At 38.4% G+C, this 23740-nt stretch overlaps 1 protein-coding gene across 7 annotated transcripts in view; it reads right to left on the bottom strand.

Annotated features, from left to right (window-relative positions):
- Syncrip (synaptotagmin binding cytoplasmic RNA interacting protein) overlaps positions 1-20909 on the bottom strand; it is a 30424-nt gene extending 9515 nt beyond the window's left edge. For 2 of the 7 annotated variants that reach the window (XM_058575818.1, XM_058575819.1), the window contains exons 1-9: positions 20788-20907; positions 18416-18575; positions 17569-17687; positions 17337-17444; positions 14494-14607; positions 14220-14396; positions 3944-4079; positions 2800-3005; positions 266-415 (exon numbers count right to left, since the gene is read on the bottom strand). In XM_058575818.1, the coding sequence (XP_058431801.1) occupies positions 266-415; positions 2800-3005; positions 3944-4079; positions 14220-14396; positions 14494-14607; positions 17337-17444; positions 17569-17687; positions 18416-18563 (1158 nt within the window). In that variant the 5' untranslated portion in view covers positions 18564-18575; positions 20788-20907. Of the gene's footprint in view, positions 1-265; positions 416-2799; positions 3006-3943; positions 4080-14219; positions 14397-14493; positions 14608-17336; positions 17445-17568; positions 17688-18415; positions 18576-19909; positions 20099-20787 lie in introns of those variants that run through there. The other 5 variants (XM_046431831.2, XM_046431844.2, XM_046431836.2 and 2 more) reach the window with 5 other exon arrangements.
- Positions 20910-23740: the final 2831 nt, after the last annotated feature.

Genomic DNA, 23740 nt, shown 5'->3' with positions numbered 1-23740 from the left:
AAAAAAAAACATTTATCATTATGTCGCAAAGAAAGCCTCATTGAAATAAAATAGGGCTGCAAGGTTTTACTAAACAATACAGATCCACTATTCCACTTTTACATTGAAAACTGACTGACTCATCTCAACCAAGGCCAATAAATGTATGCTTCAGTTGGTTTGTAGCCTCTGCATTTCCGACTTCAAAAACTTATTATTAAATGAGTCTATGACTAAAAATTGTTAGTATAATTCAGATGCCTATGGCATTATACCATTTATTTACCTTGACAGCACCATCTCGTTCATCAAAATGAATGAAAGCATAATCTTTTAGTTTCTTCACTCGTTCCAGTTTCCCAAACTGACTAAATGCCTTTTCTAAAATCTCTTCTGTTACGGTATTGGCAAGGTTGCGTACAAACAGCACTTTTACCTGAAATAAAAAAACAAATGTCCTGTGTATTTCCAAAGAGTTCAATTTCCAAGGTGCTACTATCTCACCCTGCAAAGTTAAGTTGAATTGCAATCACAAGAACATCATGAAAAATTAAATTTTTTAAAAAAATTAAAAATTAAAAAAGTTTTCAACTACTTTGAGGAAGTACTATGGAGTCAAGTTGTAGGATCAGGCCTTAAGACCTAAAACACTTTACCAAAGAAGATGGTGAAGCTGTCTCTGAACAGATGCTCAACATCACTTCTCATTGGGGAACCCATATAACAGTACTGAGGTAATACTATGTATCTAATAAACTGCCAAATCCAAAACACTAATACCAAATGTAAACGAGGATGTGAAGCAACCAAACACTTATTCACTGATGGGAGAGAGGGATGCAAAATGGCACACCTTTGGAAAAGTTTGGCAGCTCCCTACAAAACTAAATATTCTTACTAAAAGATCCAGCAATCCTGCTTCCCAATATTTACCCAAGAGTTGAAAACTTGCACTCAGATGAAAACCTTCACACAGATGTTTATAGCAGCCTTATTTATAATAGCCAAAAGCTGGAAGTATCCAAGATGCCTTTCAGCACATAAATGGAGAAGTAAAATGTGATACATACAAAATGAGATATTCACCACTATAAAGACATGAATTATAAAGCCACAGAAAGACATGGAAGATACTTCTTATACGCCTCTTAAAAGAAGCCAATCTGAAAAGTCTACATACTGCAAGATTCCAACTATATGACATTGTGAAAAGGCAAAATTAAGACAGTAAAAAATGATCAGTGATTGCCAGGGGCTGGAAGGTAGCAATGAAGAGGCGAAGAATAAAGGATTGTGGGATGGTAACACCTTTCTTTAGGAACCTTTAGGAACTGGGGCCTCACAAGAAGCAGCTAGGTCACAGGAGTGTGCCCTTGGAAGGACATGGGAACTCAGACCCTCCTCTTCCTCTCTATTGCCTGACTGCCATAAGATGAGAAGCTTCCTCTACTACACATCCCACCATAATATACTGCCTTGCTATAAGCCCAGAAGCCAAGTCAGCCAAGTGACCGGAGACAGAATCCTTCTGCCAAAATAAACTTTTCTACCCTTTTTCATGTAATCTCAGTTACACGAAAAGCTAACCAACATGTCATTATACATTTGTCAAAATTCATAAATGCACACCAAGAATGAACTCTAATATGAACTATGAATTTTCAGTGTCCAACACTGGCTCAATTTTAACAAATGTACTAATCCAATGAAGGGTACTGATAGTGAGAAAAGCCCAGAACCAGATGAAGTGGGAAATCTATTTAAAAGGAAATACAGACTTTATACTTGGTTGCTTTTAATTATTAATTATTCTGCAATAAAAAGGGGATAGATATATCCTAATAATGTGAACAAGACCCTCTAGGAGAGCTATTCAATGTTTAAACTTAACACAAGTGAACAAAACTAATTAGGATCTGCTGCTGAAATCTTAAAGGAGGAGGAAATATTAAAAATACTCGTAAGAGAGTAAGGATATAGCTCAGTGGCAGAACACATTCCTGGCCCTGGATTTAATCCCACCATTGAGAAGGAAGGCAAAAAAAGATAAATTCTTATTTGAGAAGCTTTCTCAATATATAGTTAAAAAAAATTTTTTTTGGCTATAAAACATTATCCTTTCTCCTAAAATACCTGAATAGTACCCAAATTTGTTAATCTAAAGTGGTAACCCCATAAAATCTTTATAAGTCAGAAGAAGCCCAAATATCTTCTGTCCAAGACCTTCACCTTTTAATAATACTGTTTTTCCATCAGTTCACACAAGCCCCTCTTTAGATTGACACCTGGCCTATTAAAGGGAATCTCTAAAAGATAAAGCATAGAATAACTTAATTGCAAACTACACTAGTATATAGTGAAGTCGTGACTCAAGATATTTATTCTCACAGGATGTCTCAACTGATTGCTGAAGCAGGATGCCTAATAATAGCTAAACATTATAATTACAGCAGTTCTGCTGGGGCCAATACATCTCTCTATTTTTAACACAAAAACCATGTAAGCTAATGGCACAAGTCTCAAAACTCCAAGAAATTGCTCTTAAAATTCACACAAATATGGAACTGAACCATTTTCTATGGCATATGGGCCACTTCATCATAAGATTATAATAGCTAAGTATCCATGATAAAATTTCCATATTCATATTCACTTTCCACACACATTTATTACTAGTATGTGGCCCCAAGAAAACAACACTTTTCTCAATTCAGAAATGTGATTTACAACATGTACACAATTCATTTTATAAGTTTTCTCTCCTTTACCCTTCTCCCATTAACCCCTCAAAAATATCTGCTTAACTCCCCTATTTATTACCTTTGCCATAACTTCAGGATCAGGATCTTCTATGGGATCTGCCCATTCAACAGTTCCAACATTTCCCCAGACTTTGACTTTACCACTCATTAACCTACGCCTTGCCTGGGCCGCTGTTTTGTGATCTTCATATTCAAGAAAGCAAAAGCCTCTGTTTTTTTTCTTGTCATCAGGTTGGTGGTATAAAATGACGTCTGTAAGACCCTCTGAAAGTAAGCAACCATTCCAGGGAAATTAGATAAAGTAACTACCAAGAATAAGGACATGAAAGAATTTGGTTTTTTTCTAAGATACTAAATATCAATATAAAAAACTTCTTAAACTAGTCATCTTTACAAATGACTGTTAAAAAAAAAAAAAGACCATTAAAAAAAGACCAAATGATTTTCTTAATCTACCCTTTCAAGTTTTCCCAACCCAGAACCCCCCTGAAAACAAAATGTGACTTTGATTATTGCCAAAATGACTGTTTGACTATACTGACTATTTTGCTTCCACTAATTCTATCAGAAACAGTTAATAATCTTTATATAATAATTTAGGAAAATGACAGAATAAGTCAAACACAGACAAATTTTATTAAGTAAACAAACACTGAAATTCTAATGGTACTTTTCTGACTTCAGGTATTAATATTAATGGTTTTAATTCAAAAAAAATTAGCAAATATTATTGCCTAAGAATTTTGAATATTCCCAAAGACTAATAATTTGCTAAACACTGTAAACAGACAAGAATATTTTCTAATACAAGCCACCTGTCATTTTCAAGCTGTTATAAAAAGATGTTTTACAATTTGAAGAAATTATACCATATTAGCAATAACATTAATCTCAAATTATCAATAATACATATTTTAACACCTAAAAAGAACAAACAGAACTGTGTAAAACAAGAAGTAGAACAATGATTTGCGGACTCAGTTCAAATCCCACTAATTTACAGTTTTCCACAAATTATTTCCCAAAACTTTGTGCCTCTTTTTCCTTATTTAAAACATGGATCATCGACCTCATAAAGTTGTGGCAAGGACTCAATGAATCAACAAATGTAATGTTTAAAACAGTGCTTGGCAATCAGAAATTATGCCATTATCTTCATTATCATTAAAAGTTGCACCTCCTTTCAAATAAATCCAACTTACCTGTTACTTTGCTAAATTCTTCAAGAATCTGTTCCTTGGTTTTACTTTTAGGAATAGAGCCCACAAAAAGCCTATTGTTGGCAACTGAGATGCAGACACCAATGTGTTTTCCAGAACGAATTTCATGATTATTATACTGAAAGGGGAAAAAAGTGCACCACTTTTCAATTACTTGCATCAATCAGATGTATTCACCTTAGAAGATCCCCAAGTCCCATACACAAAATCAAAATTTTTAACAAATTACCACTGTGTGAAAAGAATTTCATACTTGAAAAAATGGTTTACTTTAATTCCCATATAAAAACGAATTATAAGAGAGAGAGGAGGGGAGGGGAGGGGAGAGGTGGGGAGGGGGAAGGGTGGAGGATGGGAAAGGCAGCGGAGCACAACAGACACTAGTATGGCAATATGTAAATCAATGGATGTGTAACTGATGTGATTCTGCAATCTGTGTATGGGGTGAAGGTGGGAGTTCATAACCCACTTGAATCAAAGTGTGGAATATGATATGTCCAGAAATTTGTAATGTTTTGAACAACCCACAATAAAAAATTAAAAATACATATAAAAAAAAAACTAATTATAATCAGAGATAACACAATGAAACAATTTTATGGATTTAATGCAAGAGTTTTTCACTGAATTCTTTAAATCCAGGGAGGAAGGTTTGAGCAGCTTAAATTCAAAAATGATAATTCTACAACACCTTAACTTTTACTTAAATCCATTCTGCAAACCAGTTATTTTCAGGCAAAGGAATGCAAATCCAGCAAGCTTTCTGCCTTCCTAGTAACCAGTATATGAAATCGTTTTTTCTCTCTATTCTCTTGTAATAACTTGCAATAAGGAATTTTGTGTTTCAAATATATACATCTAAAAACAGAATTCCTTTTTATAATACCCTTTTTTTTTTTTTTTTGGTGGTGGTACTAGGAATCAAACCCAGGGGCACTTCACCACTGAGCTACATCTCCAGCCCTTTTGATTTTGAAAGGTCTTGCCAAATTGCCCTGGCTGGCCTTGGTTGCAATCCTCCTGCCTCAGCCTCCCAAGTCACTGGAATTAAAGGCATGCACCTCATTTCACTTTCATCAAGCATATAATAAATTCATGAAGGAAAAAAACAAATAGATTATGGTAAAACTATTATTATAAAACTACAGTAAAATGTAAATTCAATTTTCATGTAACCATGTCCTATGAAATGATAAGATATTAAAGGGCAGGTGCAAAATGATAAAAAAATTATTTATAAATCAAAATACAGAAATATTCAAATTTCTTAATTTAAAAGTATCCAAATTATCTGGAAAAGTGGATTAAATGAATTATGTAGTTAAAACCACCTCAAAAATGTTATTAATAATTGTGGGGGTGACAGTAATTATTAATTCCTAACACCTGGCCTTAACACCAATTTCATACATACATACAAGTGGAAATAAACTAAAGAACCCACATTAATTTCCATACAACTTATAGAATGGCTTTATGGGGGGAAAAACATTCTTTATTATTTATTACTCTCATTTTTGCACAATAGGTACATCAGGTATAACAGAAGAAAACAATCCACAAAGTCAATTCTTCCATATCTCCTTTCCATCTCCAGGTAAGTTCACACACTGCACATCAATTCAGATGTTTCATACTTTCTACCTGCCTGGCTCTGTTCAAGCTATCCAAGTCTCTGGACACTGTGGTCCCAAATTTATCTCTATATTTATGTCAAAGACAGAACCTTGGGGCTGGGGTTATGGCTCAGGGGTAAAGTGCTCGCCTCGCATGTGCAAGGCTCTGAGTTCGCTCCTCAGCACCACATAAAAATAAATAAAGGTATTGTATCCAACTGCAACTAAAAAATAAATATTTTTTAAAAAGACAGAACTTTTTTTTTAATCATTTTTCCTATTGAAAACATTTCTGCAGTGCACAATGGCACACACCTGTAATTCCAGCAATTTGGGATCCTCCCAAGGTCAGCCTAGGCAAATTATCAAGACCCTGTTTCAAAATAAAAAATGAAAAGAGCAAGAGATACAGTTCAGTGGTAGAGAGCCCCCAGGTTCTCAATGGCTCCCTATCACCAAAAAGATAAAGTTCAATGCTTGAACATCAAAAGCCCATCCTAAAACTCCTGGTTACTTTCCCTTTCTCTCCACAATAATTTAGTCATTTATTTATATCGGTTCTCGAGTGTGCAATACTTTCAAAGCCTCTGAAGAAAAAAATGTGTGAACTTCTACCAAACTCTTCCAAATACCAGTAAAACAGAGTTCAACCATTAAATACTCTGCAATTCCTCAGTACTATAAAGGTTAACAAAAACACCCTTTCATGTTAACAAAGACCAATAGTCCTCAATCGGAGTAACTTTGCCCCTAGACAAGGCATCTGACATTACTGGTTGTCATAAGTTGTGTAGGTGTGTGTGTGTGGGGGGGGGGGGGGGGAGGAAGGTTGTCTTGCCACTGGTATTTATTGGGTAAGTAAATGTCAGTAATACTGGGAAACATCCTACCATTCACACAAGACAGGACAGCCAATCACAACAAAGAATCATCTACTCTAAATAAAACAACAGGAGTGGTGAGGTTGAGAAATCCTATCATATACTGTTTTCTAACATATCACGTAAGGTCTATTTACCAGTTTTTCTTTTCCATCAACCCAAAAGCCTCTTCGAAGCAGAAACATTTGTTATCAGAAAATATTGTCACTATGATTGAATCTGTCATTGTTTGGGATTATGGATAATTAGACGATAGTGCCTTACTTCTACAAACAGGTCAACCTAAGAACACAATAAATTGCATTTAAACATGTATACCCCCCAATAGATTTTTATAATCAAGCATCAAATAGCCAGCCTTAGTGGCATGTCAATAATTTTGGATTTGGTTTTCTAGTCTGTAACTCTTAAAAAGTTGACAAAAACTGTAGAAATATATTAAAAAAAAAAAAGGAAGGAAGGAAATACAAAATGTTTAAAGGGAAAAACAGGAATTTCAAGGGTGACACTAGTGGTATCATCATCACCATCATCATCATCATGTATTTTGTTTTCCAAAAGTTCTAAAAGTGAAGTTAATTAAGAAATACATAACAAAAACATGAATTCTTGGATATACCAACAAAATAATATTGAAAGCAAAAACAATCCTCACAAGAACTCTAGCAGTGAAAGGCAAGATAATAGAGGAAAAAAATTCCCTCAAGGCATCAATCAGAAATATAGGGAAGCCGATCCATTGATTATACTGGTAGTGTAGCCAACACTTCCGGCAACTACCAACATAATCAATGCTACCTCTTATAAATTATTATTTTTACTATTATCTACAGAAAAACCATTTCTTTCCTTCTAACCCATCATGCCAGCTCGTCTCTGAACAATAACATGAATATTTAGCAAAAGTTATAAAATAAACTTTTTCTCCCACATTCAAAGAAAACTTAGAACAGGTAGCACAGAATAAATTAGCTCTCCAATGAAAATACAAGTCTTTAAAGGAGCAAAGAAACCTTGTGGGCATACTATCCAAATAAAACAAAGTACTCAGAAATAAACATTTCTTGAATGCTCCATCTACGAAGTATGTGTATTTAAATGTCCAAATGCTTAATCTTTCTCACTCCACTACCAAACTTTCACCTCAAGTAACAAATCTCATCTCAGCAAGCAGGTTAACAACAGTTGAGTTTCATGGTGAAAAGGAAACACAAAAATCTAAGCCTGAAGAGAAACTCAAATTTAACAATGATGAACCCTAACCACTCACAAACATGAGATCTTTTCTACTTTTGGAAGGTGAGCCCTAGCTTTCAGGCCCAATGCCACAGTAGGGTCACCAAATATAAAGATGAATTTTGACCATTCAATGTGGTTTTAGTACTTATGTATCCAAAATAGGAGGTCTGAGAGTTCTTAAAATACAGAACTTAAATATTTCATCTAGACTTAAATTTTTAAGTCATTTTTTTCCTTCTTCATCGACATCAGCTACCAAATTCCCAGAAATTTAGCAGTTTCAGATATGGAATCTGATCAGTTCTAACTCTTCTCAGTGAAGTTACTACCTCCCCCAAGCCCATCCATTTTAATTTTAAGCATTACTGGGCCTAAGTCTACTTCCCTAAAAATTCTAAAGTAAATCCATTTCTTCCCCAAATGACAGCACTTCATTTACCTGTACAAGTTCATGACTCAGTTGTTCTCTCTGATTGACTAATCATTCCTTCTTTGATAATAGCGAACTAAAATGCCTCCAAGAGACTGGCAGTGTCACTTAAGAATGTCATTCATAACATAATATTAGTAGATGTAGACTAAGATTGAGAATTTTAGATTGGACAGGAGACCACTAATTTTCCACTTCTTGACACCATACACTCCTATTATAGGTAGTCCACGTTATTTAGCTTATTTGGCATTCACATCATATTGCTGACTCACAGCACAGCTTATTTTACAAAGGACTTCAATTTTGTCAACTCCATTCTATTAGTAGTCCAAATCGGACTACCTTACCCTATCGAAGTTTTTCAAACCTTGATTTTATCACCCAAGGCATTATCCTCATGGCTTACAGATTTAACACCTTTCAGTCCAACTATACCCTCACATAAGGTACTGATAAAACTTTAGATAAGTTCTACAAAATATCATTAGTAGCCAATCATTTCTCTATTCAAAATCTTTGCCCCCTCTCTATTGCTGCCATCCTCCTTTTGTCCTTTTTTCTCTTCATCCAAATATCCTTCATTATTCAAACATTTACATAAAGCCACCACACCAAGGCTCAAACTTTAATGGGACTAGGCAATTCTAAACTACCACCTTCTGGCATTGGTTTTTATTAAAGTTTTATCTCCTACTTATTTCCTCAAAACAGTTTTAACTATGTATACTTGCTTTCTTCAGTGTGCTGCTCAAATCTTTCACACAATCCTTCTCTACCAAACCTAATTCAAAGCAATCTCTCCCTTCATCCTTTCTTCACTCGTTTCACCATATGCTTGCATTTTAATTGCAGGTGTCTTCTAACATAAACTTTTCTAACGTCAAAAAACTTGCATATCCATAATAAACCTTTTCATGTTAAACATAATACTTGCTAAATTTCTAAAGTATTTTGTAATCTATTTTGTTAGCTGCATTCATCAGAACAGTTTTACCTACATTATGTTGGTAGGACGACTGTGGTAAATAAAACCGTCAGTGGCTGTTAAAATTTTGACTTTCAATGTGCAAACAAAGATCTAATCTAGGGCTAGGGATGTGGCTCAAATGGTAGCACACTCGCCTGGCATGCATGAGGCACTGGGTTCAATCCTCAGCACCACATAAAAATAAAGATATTTTTAAAAATCTTTAAAAAAAAAAAAAAAAAAGATCTCATCTACTCCAGTGTTTGTAACATGAGACACTAGTAGCATTTTCACCAGGACATTTTCCTTATTTGGACTGTCACAGCACTGCAGCACCACTGACCCTAGCCTCCAATTCCAGTAGCATACCAAATAAATATACATAACACACTTGCCTGCCCTTCTTCCTGGTTACTGTAATAATCAAAACCCCATATATTCCCAAATAGGTGAGGGGAAAGCTCATTATCACACACTCATCTATCTAATCCCTATATCTGATGGTAGCACAGAATAAATAAAATTACTGCAAATGAAACCTTTGAGCTACATAGAAATATAAATTATTGGGTCAAGCGATGTATTAGATGGCACTAGTCAGCCAGTCAGGTTATTTACCCACCATGTATTACATAGTGGCACTGTTCTAAAAGGTTAGCAATATGGGGTGGATGGCTTATATTCTTTAACTAAGTCAAGAAATAATTTTAGCAGGGCACAGTGGTGCATGCCTCTAATCACAGTGACTCATGAGGCTGAGACAAGAGGATTCCAAATTCAGCCAGCCCTTAACAATTTATTGAGGCCCTAAGCAACTGGGCAAGACCTGTCTCTAATACAAAAAAGGGCTAGGGACGTAGCTCAGCGGTTAAGTGCCCCTGGGTTCAATCCCAGGTACCCAATAGATAGATATAATTTAAGCAATGCCTTAAATTTTTTTTTTTTGGCTTCTTTAACTCACAATTACCACCTACACAAAGCAGGAAACGCTATTATATGTATGTATGTATTTATTTGTGGTGCAGCACCTGGGGCTTCATGCATACCAGGGAGATACTCTACCCCTAAACCACACCCCCAGTCCAGCAAAACCTATTTCATAAAGATCAGGATATAACTGGAAGTTAATGGTATAACTGGAAGGTAAGCTGCTCAAAGTCAGGAAAGGCCTTCCAACAGGACCTTATTGATAAGTCATCAGCGGTAACATCTGGGCTGCTTTCCAAGCGTAGAAAAGCAAAATAGCAGAAAGTGGTCTACAGATAAAAATGGCCATAGTTTATTTGGAAGACAAAAAAGAAGGGCAAGTGAAGCTGTTAAGAGAAAGCTCATGAAAGGAGGAAGAGGTAGGCAAGGACCTGATTGGATATGCATGGTTTGGAAGTTTTCAGCATGGGAATATTTTTATCTAATCTGTACTGTTAAATGTAAAGGACAACAGAAGTCAGTGAGAGTAGTCAGGATTCTTCAGTAGTCCGAATGGTACAAATGGTACCACAGTGTTAACAGTAAAGATGGTATAGGTGATAGATGCCAAAAATATCTTGGCAGTGGAGGCATGACTTACCTTGTGAGCTCTTTTTACCACTGCCTAAATACTAGATAATTTAAAGAATCACACTACTTGGTGCCATAATTTGTACTGATGGATTCAATTGTGTTCTAGTTAATGTAGCACTTAGCACCAAGCCTATCCCTCAAAAAGTACTCAAGTGGTAACTATTAATTACCTTTTCATAAGTTTAGATACTATCTCCCTAGCTAGATTACCATCATTTAGAGATGGGCTTGTTTTACTCCCCCAAAATACAAAGCAGATGTTGGTTGAAAATATGGTCATTCGAGAATGCTTCAGTTTCTTGTAACTCCATGCTTCTTCTGCTAGTAAGATCCATTAACCCATTTTTACAAGTAATCCACATGCAAATTATAATCTGTAAATTTTTAATCTTGGATAACAATTGCTGAATCAGTATTTTTTTTTTTTTTTAAAAAAAGGACAAACACCTGAACAAACTCAACCTCAAGATATTCAAGACACTCAAATGTTTCAATTTTTTCTGATGTATAAATAAATGCAGAATGGGGCTGGGGATGTGGCTCAAGCGGTAGCGCGCTCGCCTGGCATGCGTGTGGCCCAGGTTCGATCATCAGCACCACATACAAACAAAGATGTTGTGTCCGCTGGAAACTAAAAAATAAATATTAAAATTCTCTCTCTTTAAAATAAATAAGAATAAATGCAGAAGAGGTACTTTCACAACATTTGTCATGTATAACTACAGTGACACTTCAATTATATAAAACTGCATCTTTATATTAGAGTTGTAACTCAAAAAGAGACTCAAGATAAAATACAAGGGACAGTTTCCAAAGTATGCTCCCTTGAGGAATGTATTTAGGAAGGAAAAAGGCATTTCCACAACTGAATACAAAGTAGCAAAAAACACTGAAAATCAATTTGAGGGTTTTTTTGGTTTTTGTTTGCTTTTTAGATATTTTTCCAGAATGTTTAAATTACATCACTTTCTCTAAAAACCTAATCCTTACTTTTATTGCTGTATTTAATCAAACCTCTCAAATCCTATCCACAATAAAAAATTCTTTAAAAAAAAGCAAATATGTCCAACTCAACCCAATGGACATACATCAATACCACCCACACACACAAAAAAAAATTCAGGCACCAAAATGCAAAGCTTCCTATTTGTCAAATAGTAAAATACAATTGTATCCTCAGATAAGGACTCAAATCACAACAGAGAAACCCATAAAGAAGTGGTAAAGGTTTAGGACAAGAGTTAGTTCATAGACCAATCAAAAAGGCTGCTTGGTTATTTTAAGAAATTTCTATATGAGTTAGAACATTTGCATCTTAATATTTATATTAATATATAGTAATATAGGCTAAAGATATAAATAAGTGTCCTCTACCAATGCAATTTTGCAACAACTTTGTAGAAACCTGTTAAGCTAAAACAACTATCCAAACTAAAACACTTCAAAATATACTTACTGGCACTCAAAAGACACTGACCTATCTTTACTATAAGCCTTCTAGAAATCATCTAGAAACAAGAATCTACGATAACAAGTATAGTATGACATCAAGAATTAAATAATCTACAATTTCAATTTAATGGTTCTTTTCCAAAATGATTCCAATACCACATTACTGGCTAAATTTTGTATTAGGTTTTTGTAGCAAGATAGTTCATTGAGTTTCTCAATCGTTCTGCATTTTCATATTAAAACTTAACAGCTGCTTTTATTAAAAAAAGAAAAGTGGGGCTGGGGTTGTAGCTCAGTGGTAGAGTGCTTGCCTCGCATGTGTGAGGCCCTGGGTTCGGTCTCCAGCATCATGTAAAAATAAATAAAAAAAAAAAAGAATAATAAAGATACTGTGTCCATCTACAACTAAAAAAAATATTAAAAAAAAAAAAACTTACTACCACTTTGTTGCTACCCAGCAAAAATACTCTGAAATTAAGCATATAATTTCTAAAGTACCTCTTTCTAAAGCTCCAAAAAGTCCTTCATTTTACCTGAACTGATAAAACCAAAATTTTGACAGCTCCAAGGTTACAATGCTATCAGTGAATGGCTCCCTATGAACCAATATCCCCTCTGAAATAGGAAGCATTCTTTTAAGGAGAGCAGTTACTCCTTACTAAAAAGTGACAAAATTCCTGAATTCTCTCTTTAAAGAAACCCATTTTTCTAATGTCAAATCTCCACAACACTCAATTATGTGTACACACACACACAAACACACAAACACAATGTAAGAATTCAAGCAATACAGAACAGCAAAATAAAGCATACTGATTTTTCTCCTTAAAGTCTGCCTTAAAATGTGATACAGGTTGAGCATCCCAAATCTGAAAATCAGAAATCCAAATACAATGCACAAAACCTTGGAATTCTCAAGCATTTCAGATTTTTGCATTAGGGACGTTCAACCATTAAAGCCTATGCAAATATCCCAAAACTGGAAAAACTCTGAAATCTGAAATCTACTTCTGGTTCCAAGTATTTTGGATAAGGGATACTTAACCTGTACATATGGGGAAAAAAATATTTTTTAGAAGAAATTACTCAAGAGTTTTCTCAGAATTATCACAAAATGTTAGATAAGGCAAAATTTAAAAACATCTATCCAGTGAGTGACCCATCTACAAAAGTTTCCTTCTACTTGTATTCCTTGTTAAGTTCCATAGGTTTAAATTAACCTCTGGCTCTTAAATTCTAAATAAATCATAGAAACCTTGATTCACAGAATTTAATAAAACTTTTGGCAAACGCATATAGTTCCAGCTACTTAGGAAGCTAAGGCAAGAGGATCACTTAAGCCCAGGAGTTCAAGATCAGCCTGAGCAATGCAGTAAGACTCCATCTCGGCAGAGGGAGTTTGAAGTTAAATAAGCCATTTTAAACATTAAAATTTCTTTACAAAGTCAGAGAAACTAACTAGGTTTTCACCTATCTGGTATTTTTGGGTTTTTTTTTTATTTTTTTTTTTTTTAAAGAGAGTGAGAGAGATAGAGGTAGAGAGAGAGAGAGAATTTTTTAATATTTATTTTTTAGTATTTGGCGGACACAACATCTTTGTTTGTATGTGGTGCTGAGGATCGAACCCGGGCCGCACGCATGCCAGGCGAGCACGCTACCGCTTGAGCCACATCCCCAGCCCCTATCTGGTATTTTTAAATCAAATATTGCCACTCGACATAAAACCCCTTATGGCATTATCTAGAAATTTATAACAATGTCTTTGTAAATTTTTGAAAAAAATATGGCTCAGATGCAGCCAGAAAACTATGAGAGCACTATTACAGTTATTTTCCTAAACTTTTCCACATTCCTATAAATTTAAATTCACAAACACACATACAAAAACCCTATCTTTATGCCAGGTGTTTCAAGAACTAGTAACCAGGAATTCTACATACTACTCATAGATCCTGACTCTAAAACTATTTGTGTAAATACTTCACAATGTTTACACAGAAAATGTTGAATATATTGCCTAATGAAAGGCACAATAAGAAAAAAACCTGGCAATAAAGATAGTGAATATGAAGATTTGGGAGGAGGGGACAACAACAACAAAAAAACTTACCAATTTAACAGCCTCTTGAGCTGCTTCTTTTGTACAAAAAGTGACAAACGCATAACCTCTATTGAGACCAGTGAGTGGATCCATCATTAGACGAAGATCCCATATAGGTCCAGCTTTCTCAAATAATGGAACAAGCTCATCCTCAAACAGATCTCTTGGGATCTTCCCCACAAATATCTATAAATTAAATATGAAGTAAAAACCATGGAGAATTCTTTAGGAAACCAGATACCTGTGCTTTATTACAAAAGGTACAAGTTTTTAGTTTCTTTACCTCAGTGCCAACAGAAGGCTGCTGACCTGAATAAACAGAATCTGGAGGCGGTCCCCCATACTTCCTCTGTCCAGTGGTCACATCAAGTGTGTAGCCTGTTCTTTCCAAGAGTGCCTTGAAAAGTTCAAACACCATTGATACTTTTAGTATTAGACTATCTATATTCACACATTTATTGTAGTTAAAAATCAACCTTGTTCAAATCTTTCTAATTATCTTAGCAACATTCCCCCATAAATATATTTCTGGGATCTGTTTAAAATTTTCCCTTTAATATGTACTTATTGCCCTGAACATACTGTCAAAACTTCAGGATCCTCTGCCAAATTAAAATAATCTTAATTACTGGTGGTGAAAATTAAGCTCCATCAACAACTTCCAGGAGATGATGTATCCACTCCACTAATACCTCCTAAAAAATAACTGCACCTAACTTGATTAACTATAAATTTCTTACCAGTGTGTACCTGACTCCTAGGTACACACTGCCATTCTGGTCATTTTGTCAACCCCTGAAGATATTATACTCCCCAAACCAAGGAAATTGCATGGAAATGGAAGGAGACCCTCATTGTTATACAAAATTACATATAAGAGGAAGTGAGGGGAAAGGGGAAAAAAAAAAAAAAGGGAGAGAAATGAATTACAGTAGATGGGGTAGAGAGAAAAGATGGGAAGGGAGGGGAGGAGAGATAGTAGAGGATAGGAAAGGCAACAGAATACAACAGACACTAGTATAGCAATATGTAAAAACGTGGATGTGTAACTGATGTGATTCTGCAATCTGTATACCGGGTAAAAATGGGAGTTCATAACCCACTTGAATGAAATGAATGAAATATGATATGTCAAGAACTATGTAATATTTTGAACAACTAATAATAATAAAAAAAAAAGAAACTTGTGAAGTACGGGAAAAACAAACTCGTATTATTTGACATTAAAGTACCATGCATCACAGGTTAGCACAGGTAATTCAGAAAAGTCAAAATGACTAAAAAATTTATGACATTGCAACAATGTAACTTAACTTCTACATTTTATCTCCCTGAAAGTGAACTGTTAAAATTTACACAACTCATTTCACTTAAGAGTAGGAGTTTCTCTTCACTCCTTATAATGGTAGGTAAAAGTACTAAAGAGTAGCCCATTAATCTTTAAAGAAAAAGTCAAGAATTAGTCCCACCTCTCTACCACATCAGCCACAAAACAAACATGGTTTTCTCTAAACAACAAAACCAATCTACTAATTAGCTGGTAATTCTGAAATTTAAAAAAAAAAAAAATCCTATGACAAAACTTGTTAAAATGTTGTCAAATGGTTTGGGATAGCCACTTTTTTTTTTGGTTTGTTTATAACATTTTCTACCCAAAGAACATTAAATATGAAATTATTAAGCTAGGAATGTAGTATTTGCCTAGCATGCTTGAAGTTCTGGGTTTAATCTCCAGCACCATCAAAAAGAAAGTATCATTCATTTACAAAAACACATAATTCACATGCAAAAAAGCCTTTGTTCTTCAACTTTATAACCAAGAAGTTCACAAGAAGCTATTTAAAGTAGTTCTTTCTTCTTTAACCCCCAAATAGGACTGCTTCATAGCACAGTACAACACTGGGTAACAAAACTAAAAATATGACTATCACATAAACCAAATGGCTTATTCCTATTCTCACATGTCATCTGTGCCAGTAGAGTGATGCTTTCTTTTAATCTTTCTATGATCCAAATAACACCTTTTGTCAATGTATTTAAAAAAAAAAAATTACTCCCCATCAAACATCCTATAAAAATATCTTATCACAATTTAGATACCATTAAAGCTTTAAACTACCTTCCAAACACAGAATTGAAAGACATACAAACTCATTTTGTTTATAAAGTTTTAATGTAATAAAATTAACTTCCCAATATATATTTAATTATAAGTAGCATAATTACAATGGGGAAAATCCCCATTTTTTCATGGGGAAAAATACATTTATAATTTAAATTCAATTCACTAACAAATAGACTTTTTAAAGTCTCAAATTCTTGGTTGACATTAAGCTAGTTCCATCTTCCAATCTTATCTATATTACAGGATTCCCTCTTCCCCGCTATTAAAACCTTATCTAACATCTATGCCTTTCTTAATAACTTGTCTTCTCAAACCCTAACTCTTGGCCCAAGAACAGTGGTGCAACTATAAAAGAACACAAAATTAAAAACTAATATGAACCATATTTCTATGAACTAGAAAACTCACCAACACAAAGATCAAAATCTAGCTGAATTTAAGGCCATTTAATCTCCCATGACCTTAAAATTACCCAAAAAAGCCTTTCACCCCATTTGTTTCTCATTTACATTCCCACACTGAACAATCTTACTGTTAAAGGTTGCTTTTAGAAATAAAACAAGCTAACCTTAATAAAAGATGCTAATGCAAGAAGCAGTGTTAAAATTACAAATTCACTGGGGCTTGAGCCTTCTAAGATAATAAAACAGCAGTTTACTACACACTTTCTACCAGCAGGTAGAAAAGTAAACCAATTCCTCCCAGTTTGATCTGTCAGTAAACTAACTTGTATCTTTATAAAAAGTATCTAGATATATAACGGATAGGTTTCTTTAAATGTTTTATTTGGCATATTAATAACCCAGATTTAAACATTAGTAGCTAACAAGAACAGCAAATTGTTTTTTTCTGTTCTAAATGTCCAGATACTTTCAAAAAACAGTAATTAGAAAAGACGAACAATCTTTAAAATATAAATACATAAATGTCACACCAAAGGAATATTTATCAAAGCTACAAAATGGTTAAGGGAACTTCAAAAGGAATTTTTAAAGACATACCTTAATTTTTGCTTCATCTGGTCCTTTACTAGAATCTGCAACTTTGGTCCCCTGTTTTTCTCTCTGCCTATAAGTCTTCATGACTCCACATAAAAAGGCACTTTTGTTCTGCAAAAAAAATTTCCATTCATATTTAACAATTACCATTTATATGTCTAATAAAACCAAAATCTGTGTATCAAAACTAATCAAAATTTTTAATCTTTCTACACTGACATTAAATTAGCATTACCTGAACATGAGAGAGATCACTGTCTTTAAACTGTTGAAGAACTGCCAATGCGCCGTCTTCATTGAACTCTTTTAAAGCTTCAATAGCTCTTTCATCTAAATCACTATGTGCAACTAGCCCTGGAGAAGAGAAAACTTAATTAGTTATCAACTTTCAACATTTCTGAAAAAGTTAAAAAATATAAAAGACCTGTATGGGCCAATATATGTATGTTTGTGACAACAATTTTATTCCCCTTATCTGCCTAATGAAAAACAAACATTCCTTAGCCACTCAAAATTGCATTCTGAACTAAATAATGCCTCTCAACCACACAATACAAGTCAACTTATTTTACATTGTTTTGTGTCCAAGTCAGATGGTTCTCAACACTACCTTATTTCTACAGTAAATATACAGACTTACAAATCCTAAAGTCAACCAACAAAATACCAAGCATGACAACTGAACATCTACTCAATTACAAGTACCACTAGAAAAAAGAACCACCACACCAATACAGACAACAAGTCTACAGTTACCAAGTTATTTAACAAGAATCCTATTATAAAAATACCCAAAAAAGTCACATGGTCTGCTCCCAACATTTAGCAGCTGTTGCTACTGTCATATAGTTATCCATCAGGCCAGTCAGCCTTCCCCTAGGGAGGGCCTATCCCTGCTTAACACTTCCCTCCCTCTACACACCTTAACCTCTAGTTCAAACCTAAGTTAACCAACTATCAGAACAAGTCAAATCTCTAGTTCCCACACTTATTGGAAACCACAAAAAGTTGCTATTTTAGCTCAAAGCCAGAAATCCAATAGAAAAATTTCATAATGTAATTTTGCAAGTGTTAGTTCTTACCTGCAACGTAAATTTCATCTAGTTTTTCAGCAACTTTCTGTGGTAAACCAGCATCAAGCAATGTCTGAAAATTTTCTGAATGGATAACTGCAGAAGTAGTATCCATGGGCTCTTCAGTACCATTTCCATTAACATGTTCTGTAGCCATGTTTCCAGAGATCTGTTCAAACGCAATAAGCAAAATTAAACTAGGATCTTCAAACAGAATACAGGACAATATGAGAAGCCCAATCTTTACTTTCTCTACCACTTACTACACCAATCAACCTGTGCCTCCCTTGAAAAAAAGCCTTACTTTAGAGTCACTATCGCCTGACAAGCCAGATTTGGAGCCCAGGGCACAGAAGGACCGATATGCTATATTCTTCCTGAGCACCACCCCTGACTCACCTGCTAACACTCCCTAGAAAAAACCATATTACAAAGGAAGCCCAATCAGCACGGAGACAAGTCAGCGTGCCACATGCAGCTGTTCCCGTACGGAAAAAAAGGTGTGTGTAAAGAAAGCAAAGCTGGGCTCGTCCCTCTCCAAGGTAAACCCCCAAAGTGCGCTTTTCCCGCCTGCCGCTTATAGATCAGTAACAACAGCCAGCGAAGAACAAAGCGTTTACACAAGACACCTTCCCACCACCCAATTTCTCCACCCTTCACCCCAACACCCCAAAGCCCGCCCCCGACTCCGCACCCAGACCGGCAGCCTCACCACTGCAGCCGCCAGGAGCCCATTAGAAACACGTGCTCTACGCCTTCAAAATGTCCTACAACTTCCTTCAACGGAAACCCACCAAGTCCCAGGCCAAAACGACCATCACTGCCTCCCAAAATCAACCCGCAGCCGCGGTCCGAGCCCCCAAAACGCTGCAGAAGCACAACCTCGCCCCTCAACACCCAGGCCGCGGAGGCGCCAGGCCACAGGCTCTCCCCGCCCCCAGCGCCGCCGTCTCCGCCGTGACACATGGCTCTCTGCCTCGGGCGCTCCCCGGGCGCCGGCGACCCCCGGCCCGGCCAAGACTTGACCTGGGGCGCGCGGTGGAAACCCTCATCCCCAGCCCCTCGGTGCAGTGACTGCGGCGCCGGGACCGACAAGCCCGCGGCGTGAGGGCGTTCCGCGGACAGCCCCGCGCCTGCAAGACCCCGAGCACCGCCCAAGCACGCCGCACGGCCGCGGGACCGGCTCCTCTCCGCCCACTCCCGCGGCGACGGCCACGACACCACCAACTCTGCCGCCGCTAGCGGTCCGCGCGGGCCACGGGGCCGCGGAGGCACCTCCTCCTGGAGCGCCGTAGACAAAGCCCGAACGGCAGCAGCACATGGAGAGGAGGAAGTGTCGGCGCGAGCCGCGGCCTACTCCGAGACAGCCCCAGTCAACGTGCTCCCCTGCCCCTTGGAATCCATTTTCCAGAAAAGCCGGTTTCTCCCCGAGCCGCCCTCCCCCAGCTCACTCCACAATGTCATGGAGCTCCCCTCCCAGGCCCGGGTCCAGGCGGTCGTTACCTCCCCGTTCGGCTGCGGCGGAGGAATCCTGTCCGAAGGGATCGGGTTGCGGGAAACGCGTGCTCGCTGCTCTCTATGTCCGGCGCGAGTGGAGCTGTTGTAAAATGGCGGCCGAAGCTCACGCCGCTGGCAGCAAACCCGATCCAGTTCCACTCGCCTCCGAGCGCGCTCCCGGTGCGCGCGCGCGCCCCCGCGTGACCCCCCTTCCCTCCCCTCCCTCGCGCGTCCGCTTCTCTCACTCCCTCAGCCCCTGCCCTCCTCCAGCTCCTCCTTCTCCCCCTACCACCTCTACCAGCCTCCGTCCGCCCTCTTCTCTCGGCCTTTCTTCTTCCCTTCCTTGCTCCTCTCTCCCACCGCTTTCACTCCCGTCTGCGGCCGCTCAGGCACGAGTGGCCGCCTTTCCTCTCCTCGTTCGCACTCTCGCTCACTCCCTCCTTCGCTCTATCTCGGCCCCGTCCCCCAGTCCCTGCCGAGTCGGCTCCTCTCTTTCTCTCTCCCGCGCTGACGTGACGACGTAGCCTACGCCTCGGGACGCGCGCCCGCGGGCACCGCCCCCACGCCCCGCCACCTCCCTTGCTCCTCACCCGGGGGGGCGCGAGACCCCGCCCTTCCGCTCCGGCAGCGGCCGAGGGGCCGAGAGTGAATGAAAGGCCCGCCCCTTCCCCTCCCGACACTCCCCCCTCCCACTCCCCTCCTGGCGGGGCGGGCCGGCTCAGCATGTCCCACTCGTTCTCCTTTGTCAGGAGACAGGCATCTCCCCACCCCGCCCCACCCCCCCCCCGCCGCAGCCCCACGCGTCTGCCCCACCCCCGCCGGGGCCGGGGGAGCATGGGGCTGGGGGCGCAGAGTGCGGCCGCAGCTTCTCCGAGGGCACCCACCGGTCGGTGCACCGGCCCCCGCCCCGGCGCCGCCGCCGCGTAGTCGTTCCAGGCGGTGTCCACGCCGCCGCCACCCCGCGCTCTTCTTGCTCGGGAAGCTGCAGGCGCACGTGTCCCCCGGGGCGGGGCGAGGCAGACAATGGGGCCGCGGGGGAGGGGAGCGGCGGGGAGACCCGCGGATCTTTGCTCTGCTGGGTCGGCGGGGCTGGAGTGCGGGAGTCTCCTTGGGGAGACCCGGTTTCCCCAACTGGACAGTGGGGCTTCCCGGAGCCCCGCACGGCTCAGCATTCACGAGAATCTTGCGGGAAGGGAGGGGCGCGCCGGACTCAGACGAGGAAACCCCAGCTGCTTTTGAAGGGGGAACGGGGCAGGCTTTGCCGGAGCCAGGAGTGGCTCGCTCCTCGGGGTGATACCAAGGCCAGATTTGGAAGCGAAACCACCCGGTGGTGAAGGGTTGTGCAATACTCCGTTTCTGTCCCTGGCCTTTTAAGCAGTTAAGGGCTCCTCCTGGCACAGTTTGAGCAACTTGAAACAGCACAAAGCTGTGTGGTTAGGACAACTGTGAGGAAAATATCAGTGTTTCTTTTCAAAAATCTTGGCAACTAAATCTTATATGAAGTGACATTTCCTTTGTAACCGTTTACTAGGTACAAGAAAGACAAGACAAAGGCGTTTGAATTTCAGGCGCTTTGTGGATACTAATTTTATCCAATGCAGCTGTAATGAAAAATGATAACTATCCTTTTAATTAAAAAGCTTATTTTTAAGAATTTATTGTTTTGCCAAATGAGTCCCTATGCTATGATAACAAATCAATGGTCTGAGGTAAAGTTAGATAATTACTCTTCAACATGCATAAGCATATGAAATGGGGTTATTTTCATAGGCACCTGGATCAAATACGAAATATTTATTGGGCAAAGTACTACTTAGCCAACCTGTTTAAAAGTTTTAAAATCTATAACTAAAATCCCTTACTGTCAATACCTGCTATGGTATTCAGCTAATTCAGCAATAAGGATTTTAGTACACAATCCAAAGGTCGTGATTAATGATAAAAATGAAGAACAACCAAAATGTTTAACAGCAAAACATAATAAAAGTAGAGTAGTACTATGGATTACACTATAGGTATGAAACATACAACGTTTTATTTAGAGCTTTCTGAGTATCGAAGTTCCTTATTTAAAAAAATGTGTCTACTTGGGCAATGTGCTAACAGACTCCCAAATTAAAATCTCTATGTCTCTTCTCTGACCTCAAATTCCTTTCTCTACCATGCCCTAGACCCTTCTGTCATTACAAATCAGCATTTAAAGAAAAGAGCATTTGTTCTTCCCTCCCTCTAATCTTTCATCTCCAAAGTAAACCATCTCAATAAACATCATCCACAAGCACCCAGCAACATTAATTGGAAAAGGTGGAGTGGTCCAGGACACTTTCTTCTCTTCACTGCCATAATCACTTCATAAAGTACTACCCATTCTGTTTCCCAAATGTTTTTCCACGTTGGGGTTGCTACCACTGAGACAAAGCCCGCCTTCATCTACCACATGTACTAATAATGTAACCTCCTGCTTTTCCACTCTTGCTTCTCTCCTGATCCATTCAAAGAAATTCCAGCAAAACATAATAAAAGTAGAGTAGTACTATGGATTATCCAATGCAGCTGTAATGAAAAATGATAACTACCCATTCTTCTGTGGGTTTCTCTATTTCTTTCTCTCTGCCCCAAGCAGTGGCACATACCTATAATCCCAATGACTCTGAATGCTGAGGCAGGAGGATTACCAAATTGGAGGTCAGCCTGTGCAATCTAGTGAAACTCGTGTCTCGAAAATGAAAAGGGACCGGGGTGTAGCTCAGTGGTAAAGCATGCCTGATATTTAGCAGTAACATACACACACATACACACACACCATTCTTGTGGAGCATCTGCTAAAAACCCCTCATTGCTATAGTTCAGTAGTAGAGCACATGCTTAGTATGCAGAAGGCCCCAGGTTCAATTCTAAGCCCTAAAACAAATAAAAGCCTTTCATCAGGGATTAGGATTGTACCTCAGTGGTAGAGCGTTCTCCTTTCACATGTGAGGCACTGGGTTCAATCCTCAGTGCCACATAAAAATAAATAAATAAATAGATAAAATTATTGTGTCCATCTACTACAATAACAATAACAACAACAAAAAAGCCCTCATTACCTCTCATTAGAGTAAAAGCCCAAATCCTTTACTAGGTCAGCAAGGATCTCCAATATCTTCACCACCTGTCTTCCAGCTTCATTTCAACTACTTTCCAGCTTCAGCTGGCTTCCCTCAATTATTCTAGCTGCATTATTATTATTATTATTATTATTATTATTGCATGTGTTACTATGGATATGACTGATGTCCTAAGCAGAACTAAGTAGAAAGCACTTGGTGGCCAGGCATGGTAGTGCATGCCTGTAATCCCAGCTATTGGGGAGACTGAGGAAGAAGGATCACAAATCTGGGCAACTATGTCAAAAACAAACACAAATAAATAAAATTTTTAAAATAGATTTTTAGAAAAGGGGATGGAGCTATTGCTCAGTGGACAGTGGTAGAGCCCCCTGAGGTTCAATCCCCAGTACTGGGAGGAAAGAATCAGCCATGATCTCCATTTGATTCCATGGTTGAAGGGTGAACAGCATCTCACTATATTATCCAGGCTATTCTTGAAAACCAGGGCTCAAGTGATCCTCCCACCTCAGCCCCTGGAATAGCTGGGATTACAGGCCAACCTGGCAACACAATACTGGTTCATTTCACTCCTTTTTGGATAAAACAATGGTCTAACTTTCCTCTTAAGTCTTCAGAACATCTTATTCGAGGCTTGACTCCATTGAAACATGGGGAATCCCAATAATAAGTTTTAAAAAAATAGATGGAGGGATTCATTGTCATGATAGATAAATGCTGGGTTAGATGG

This window comes from Marmota monax, unplaced genomic scaffold (genome assembly GCF_021218885.2).
Source record: "Marmota monax isolate L192 unplaced genomic scaffold, Marmota_monax_Labrador192_F-V1.1 WCK01_AAM20220418_F8-fsc00013, whole genome shotgun sequence".
Taxonomy (NCBI): Eukaryota; Metazoa; Chordata; class Mammalia; order Rodentia; family Sciuridae; genus Marmota; species Marmota monax.
The sequence above is the reverse complement of the archived record's forward strand: the minus strand, read 5'-3'. Positions and strand labels throughout refer to the sequence as shown.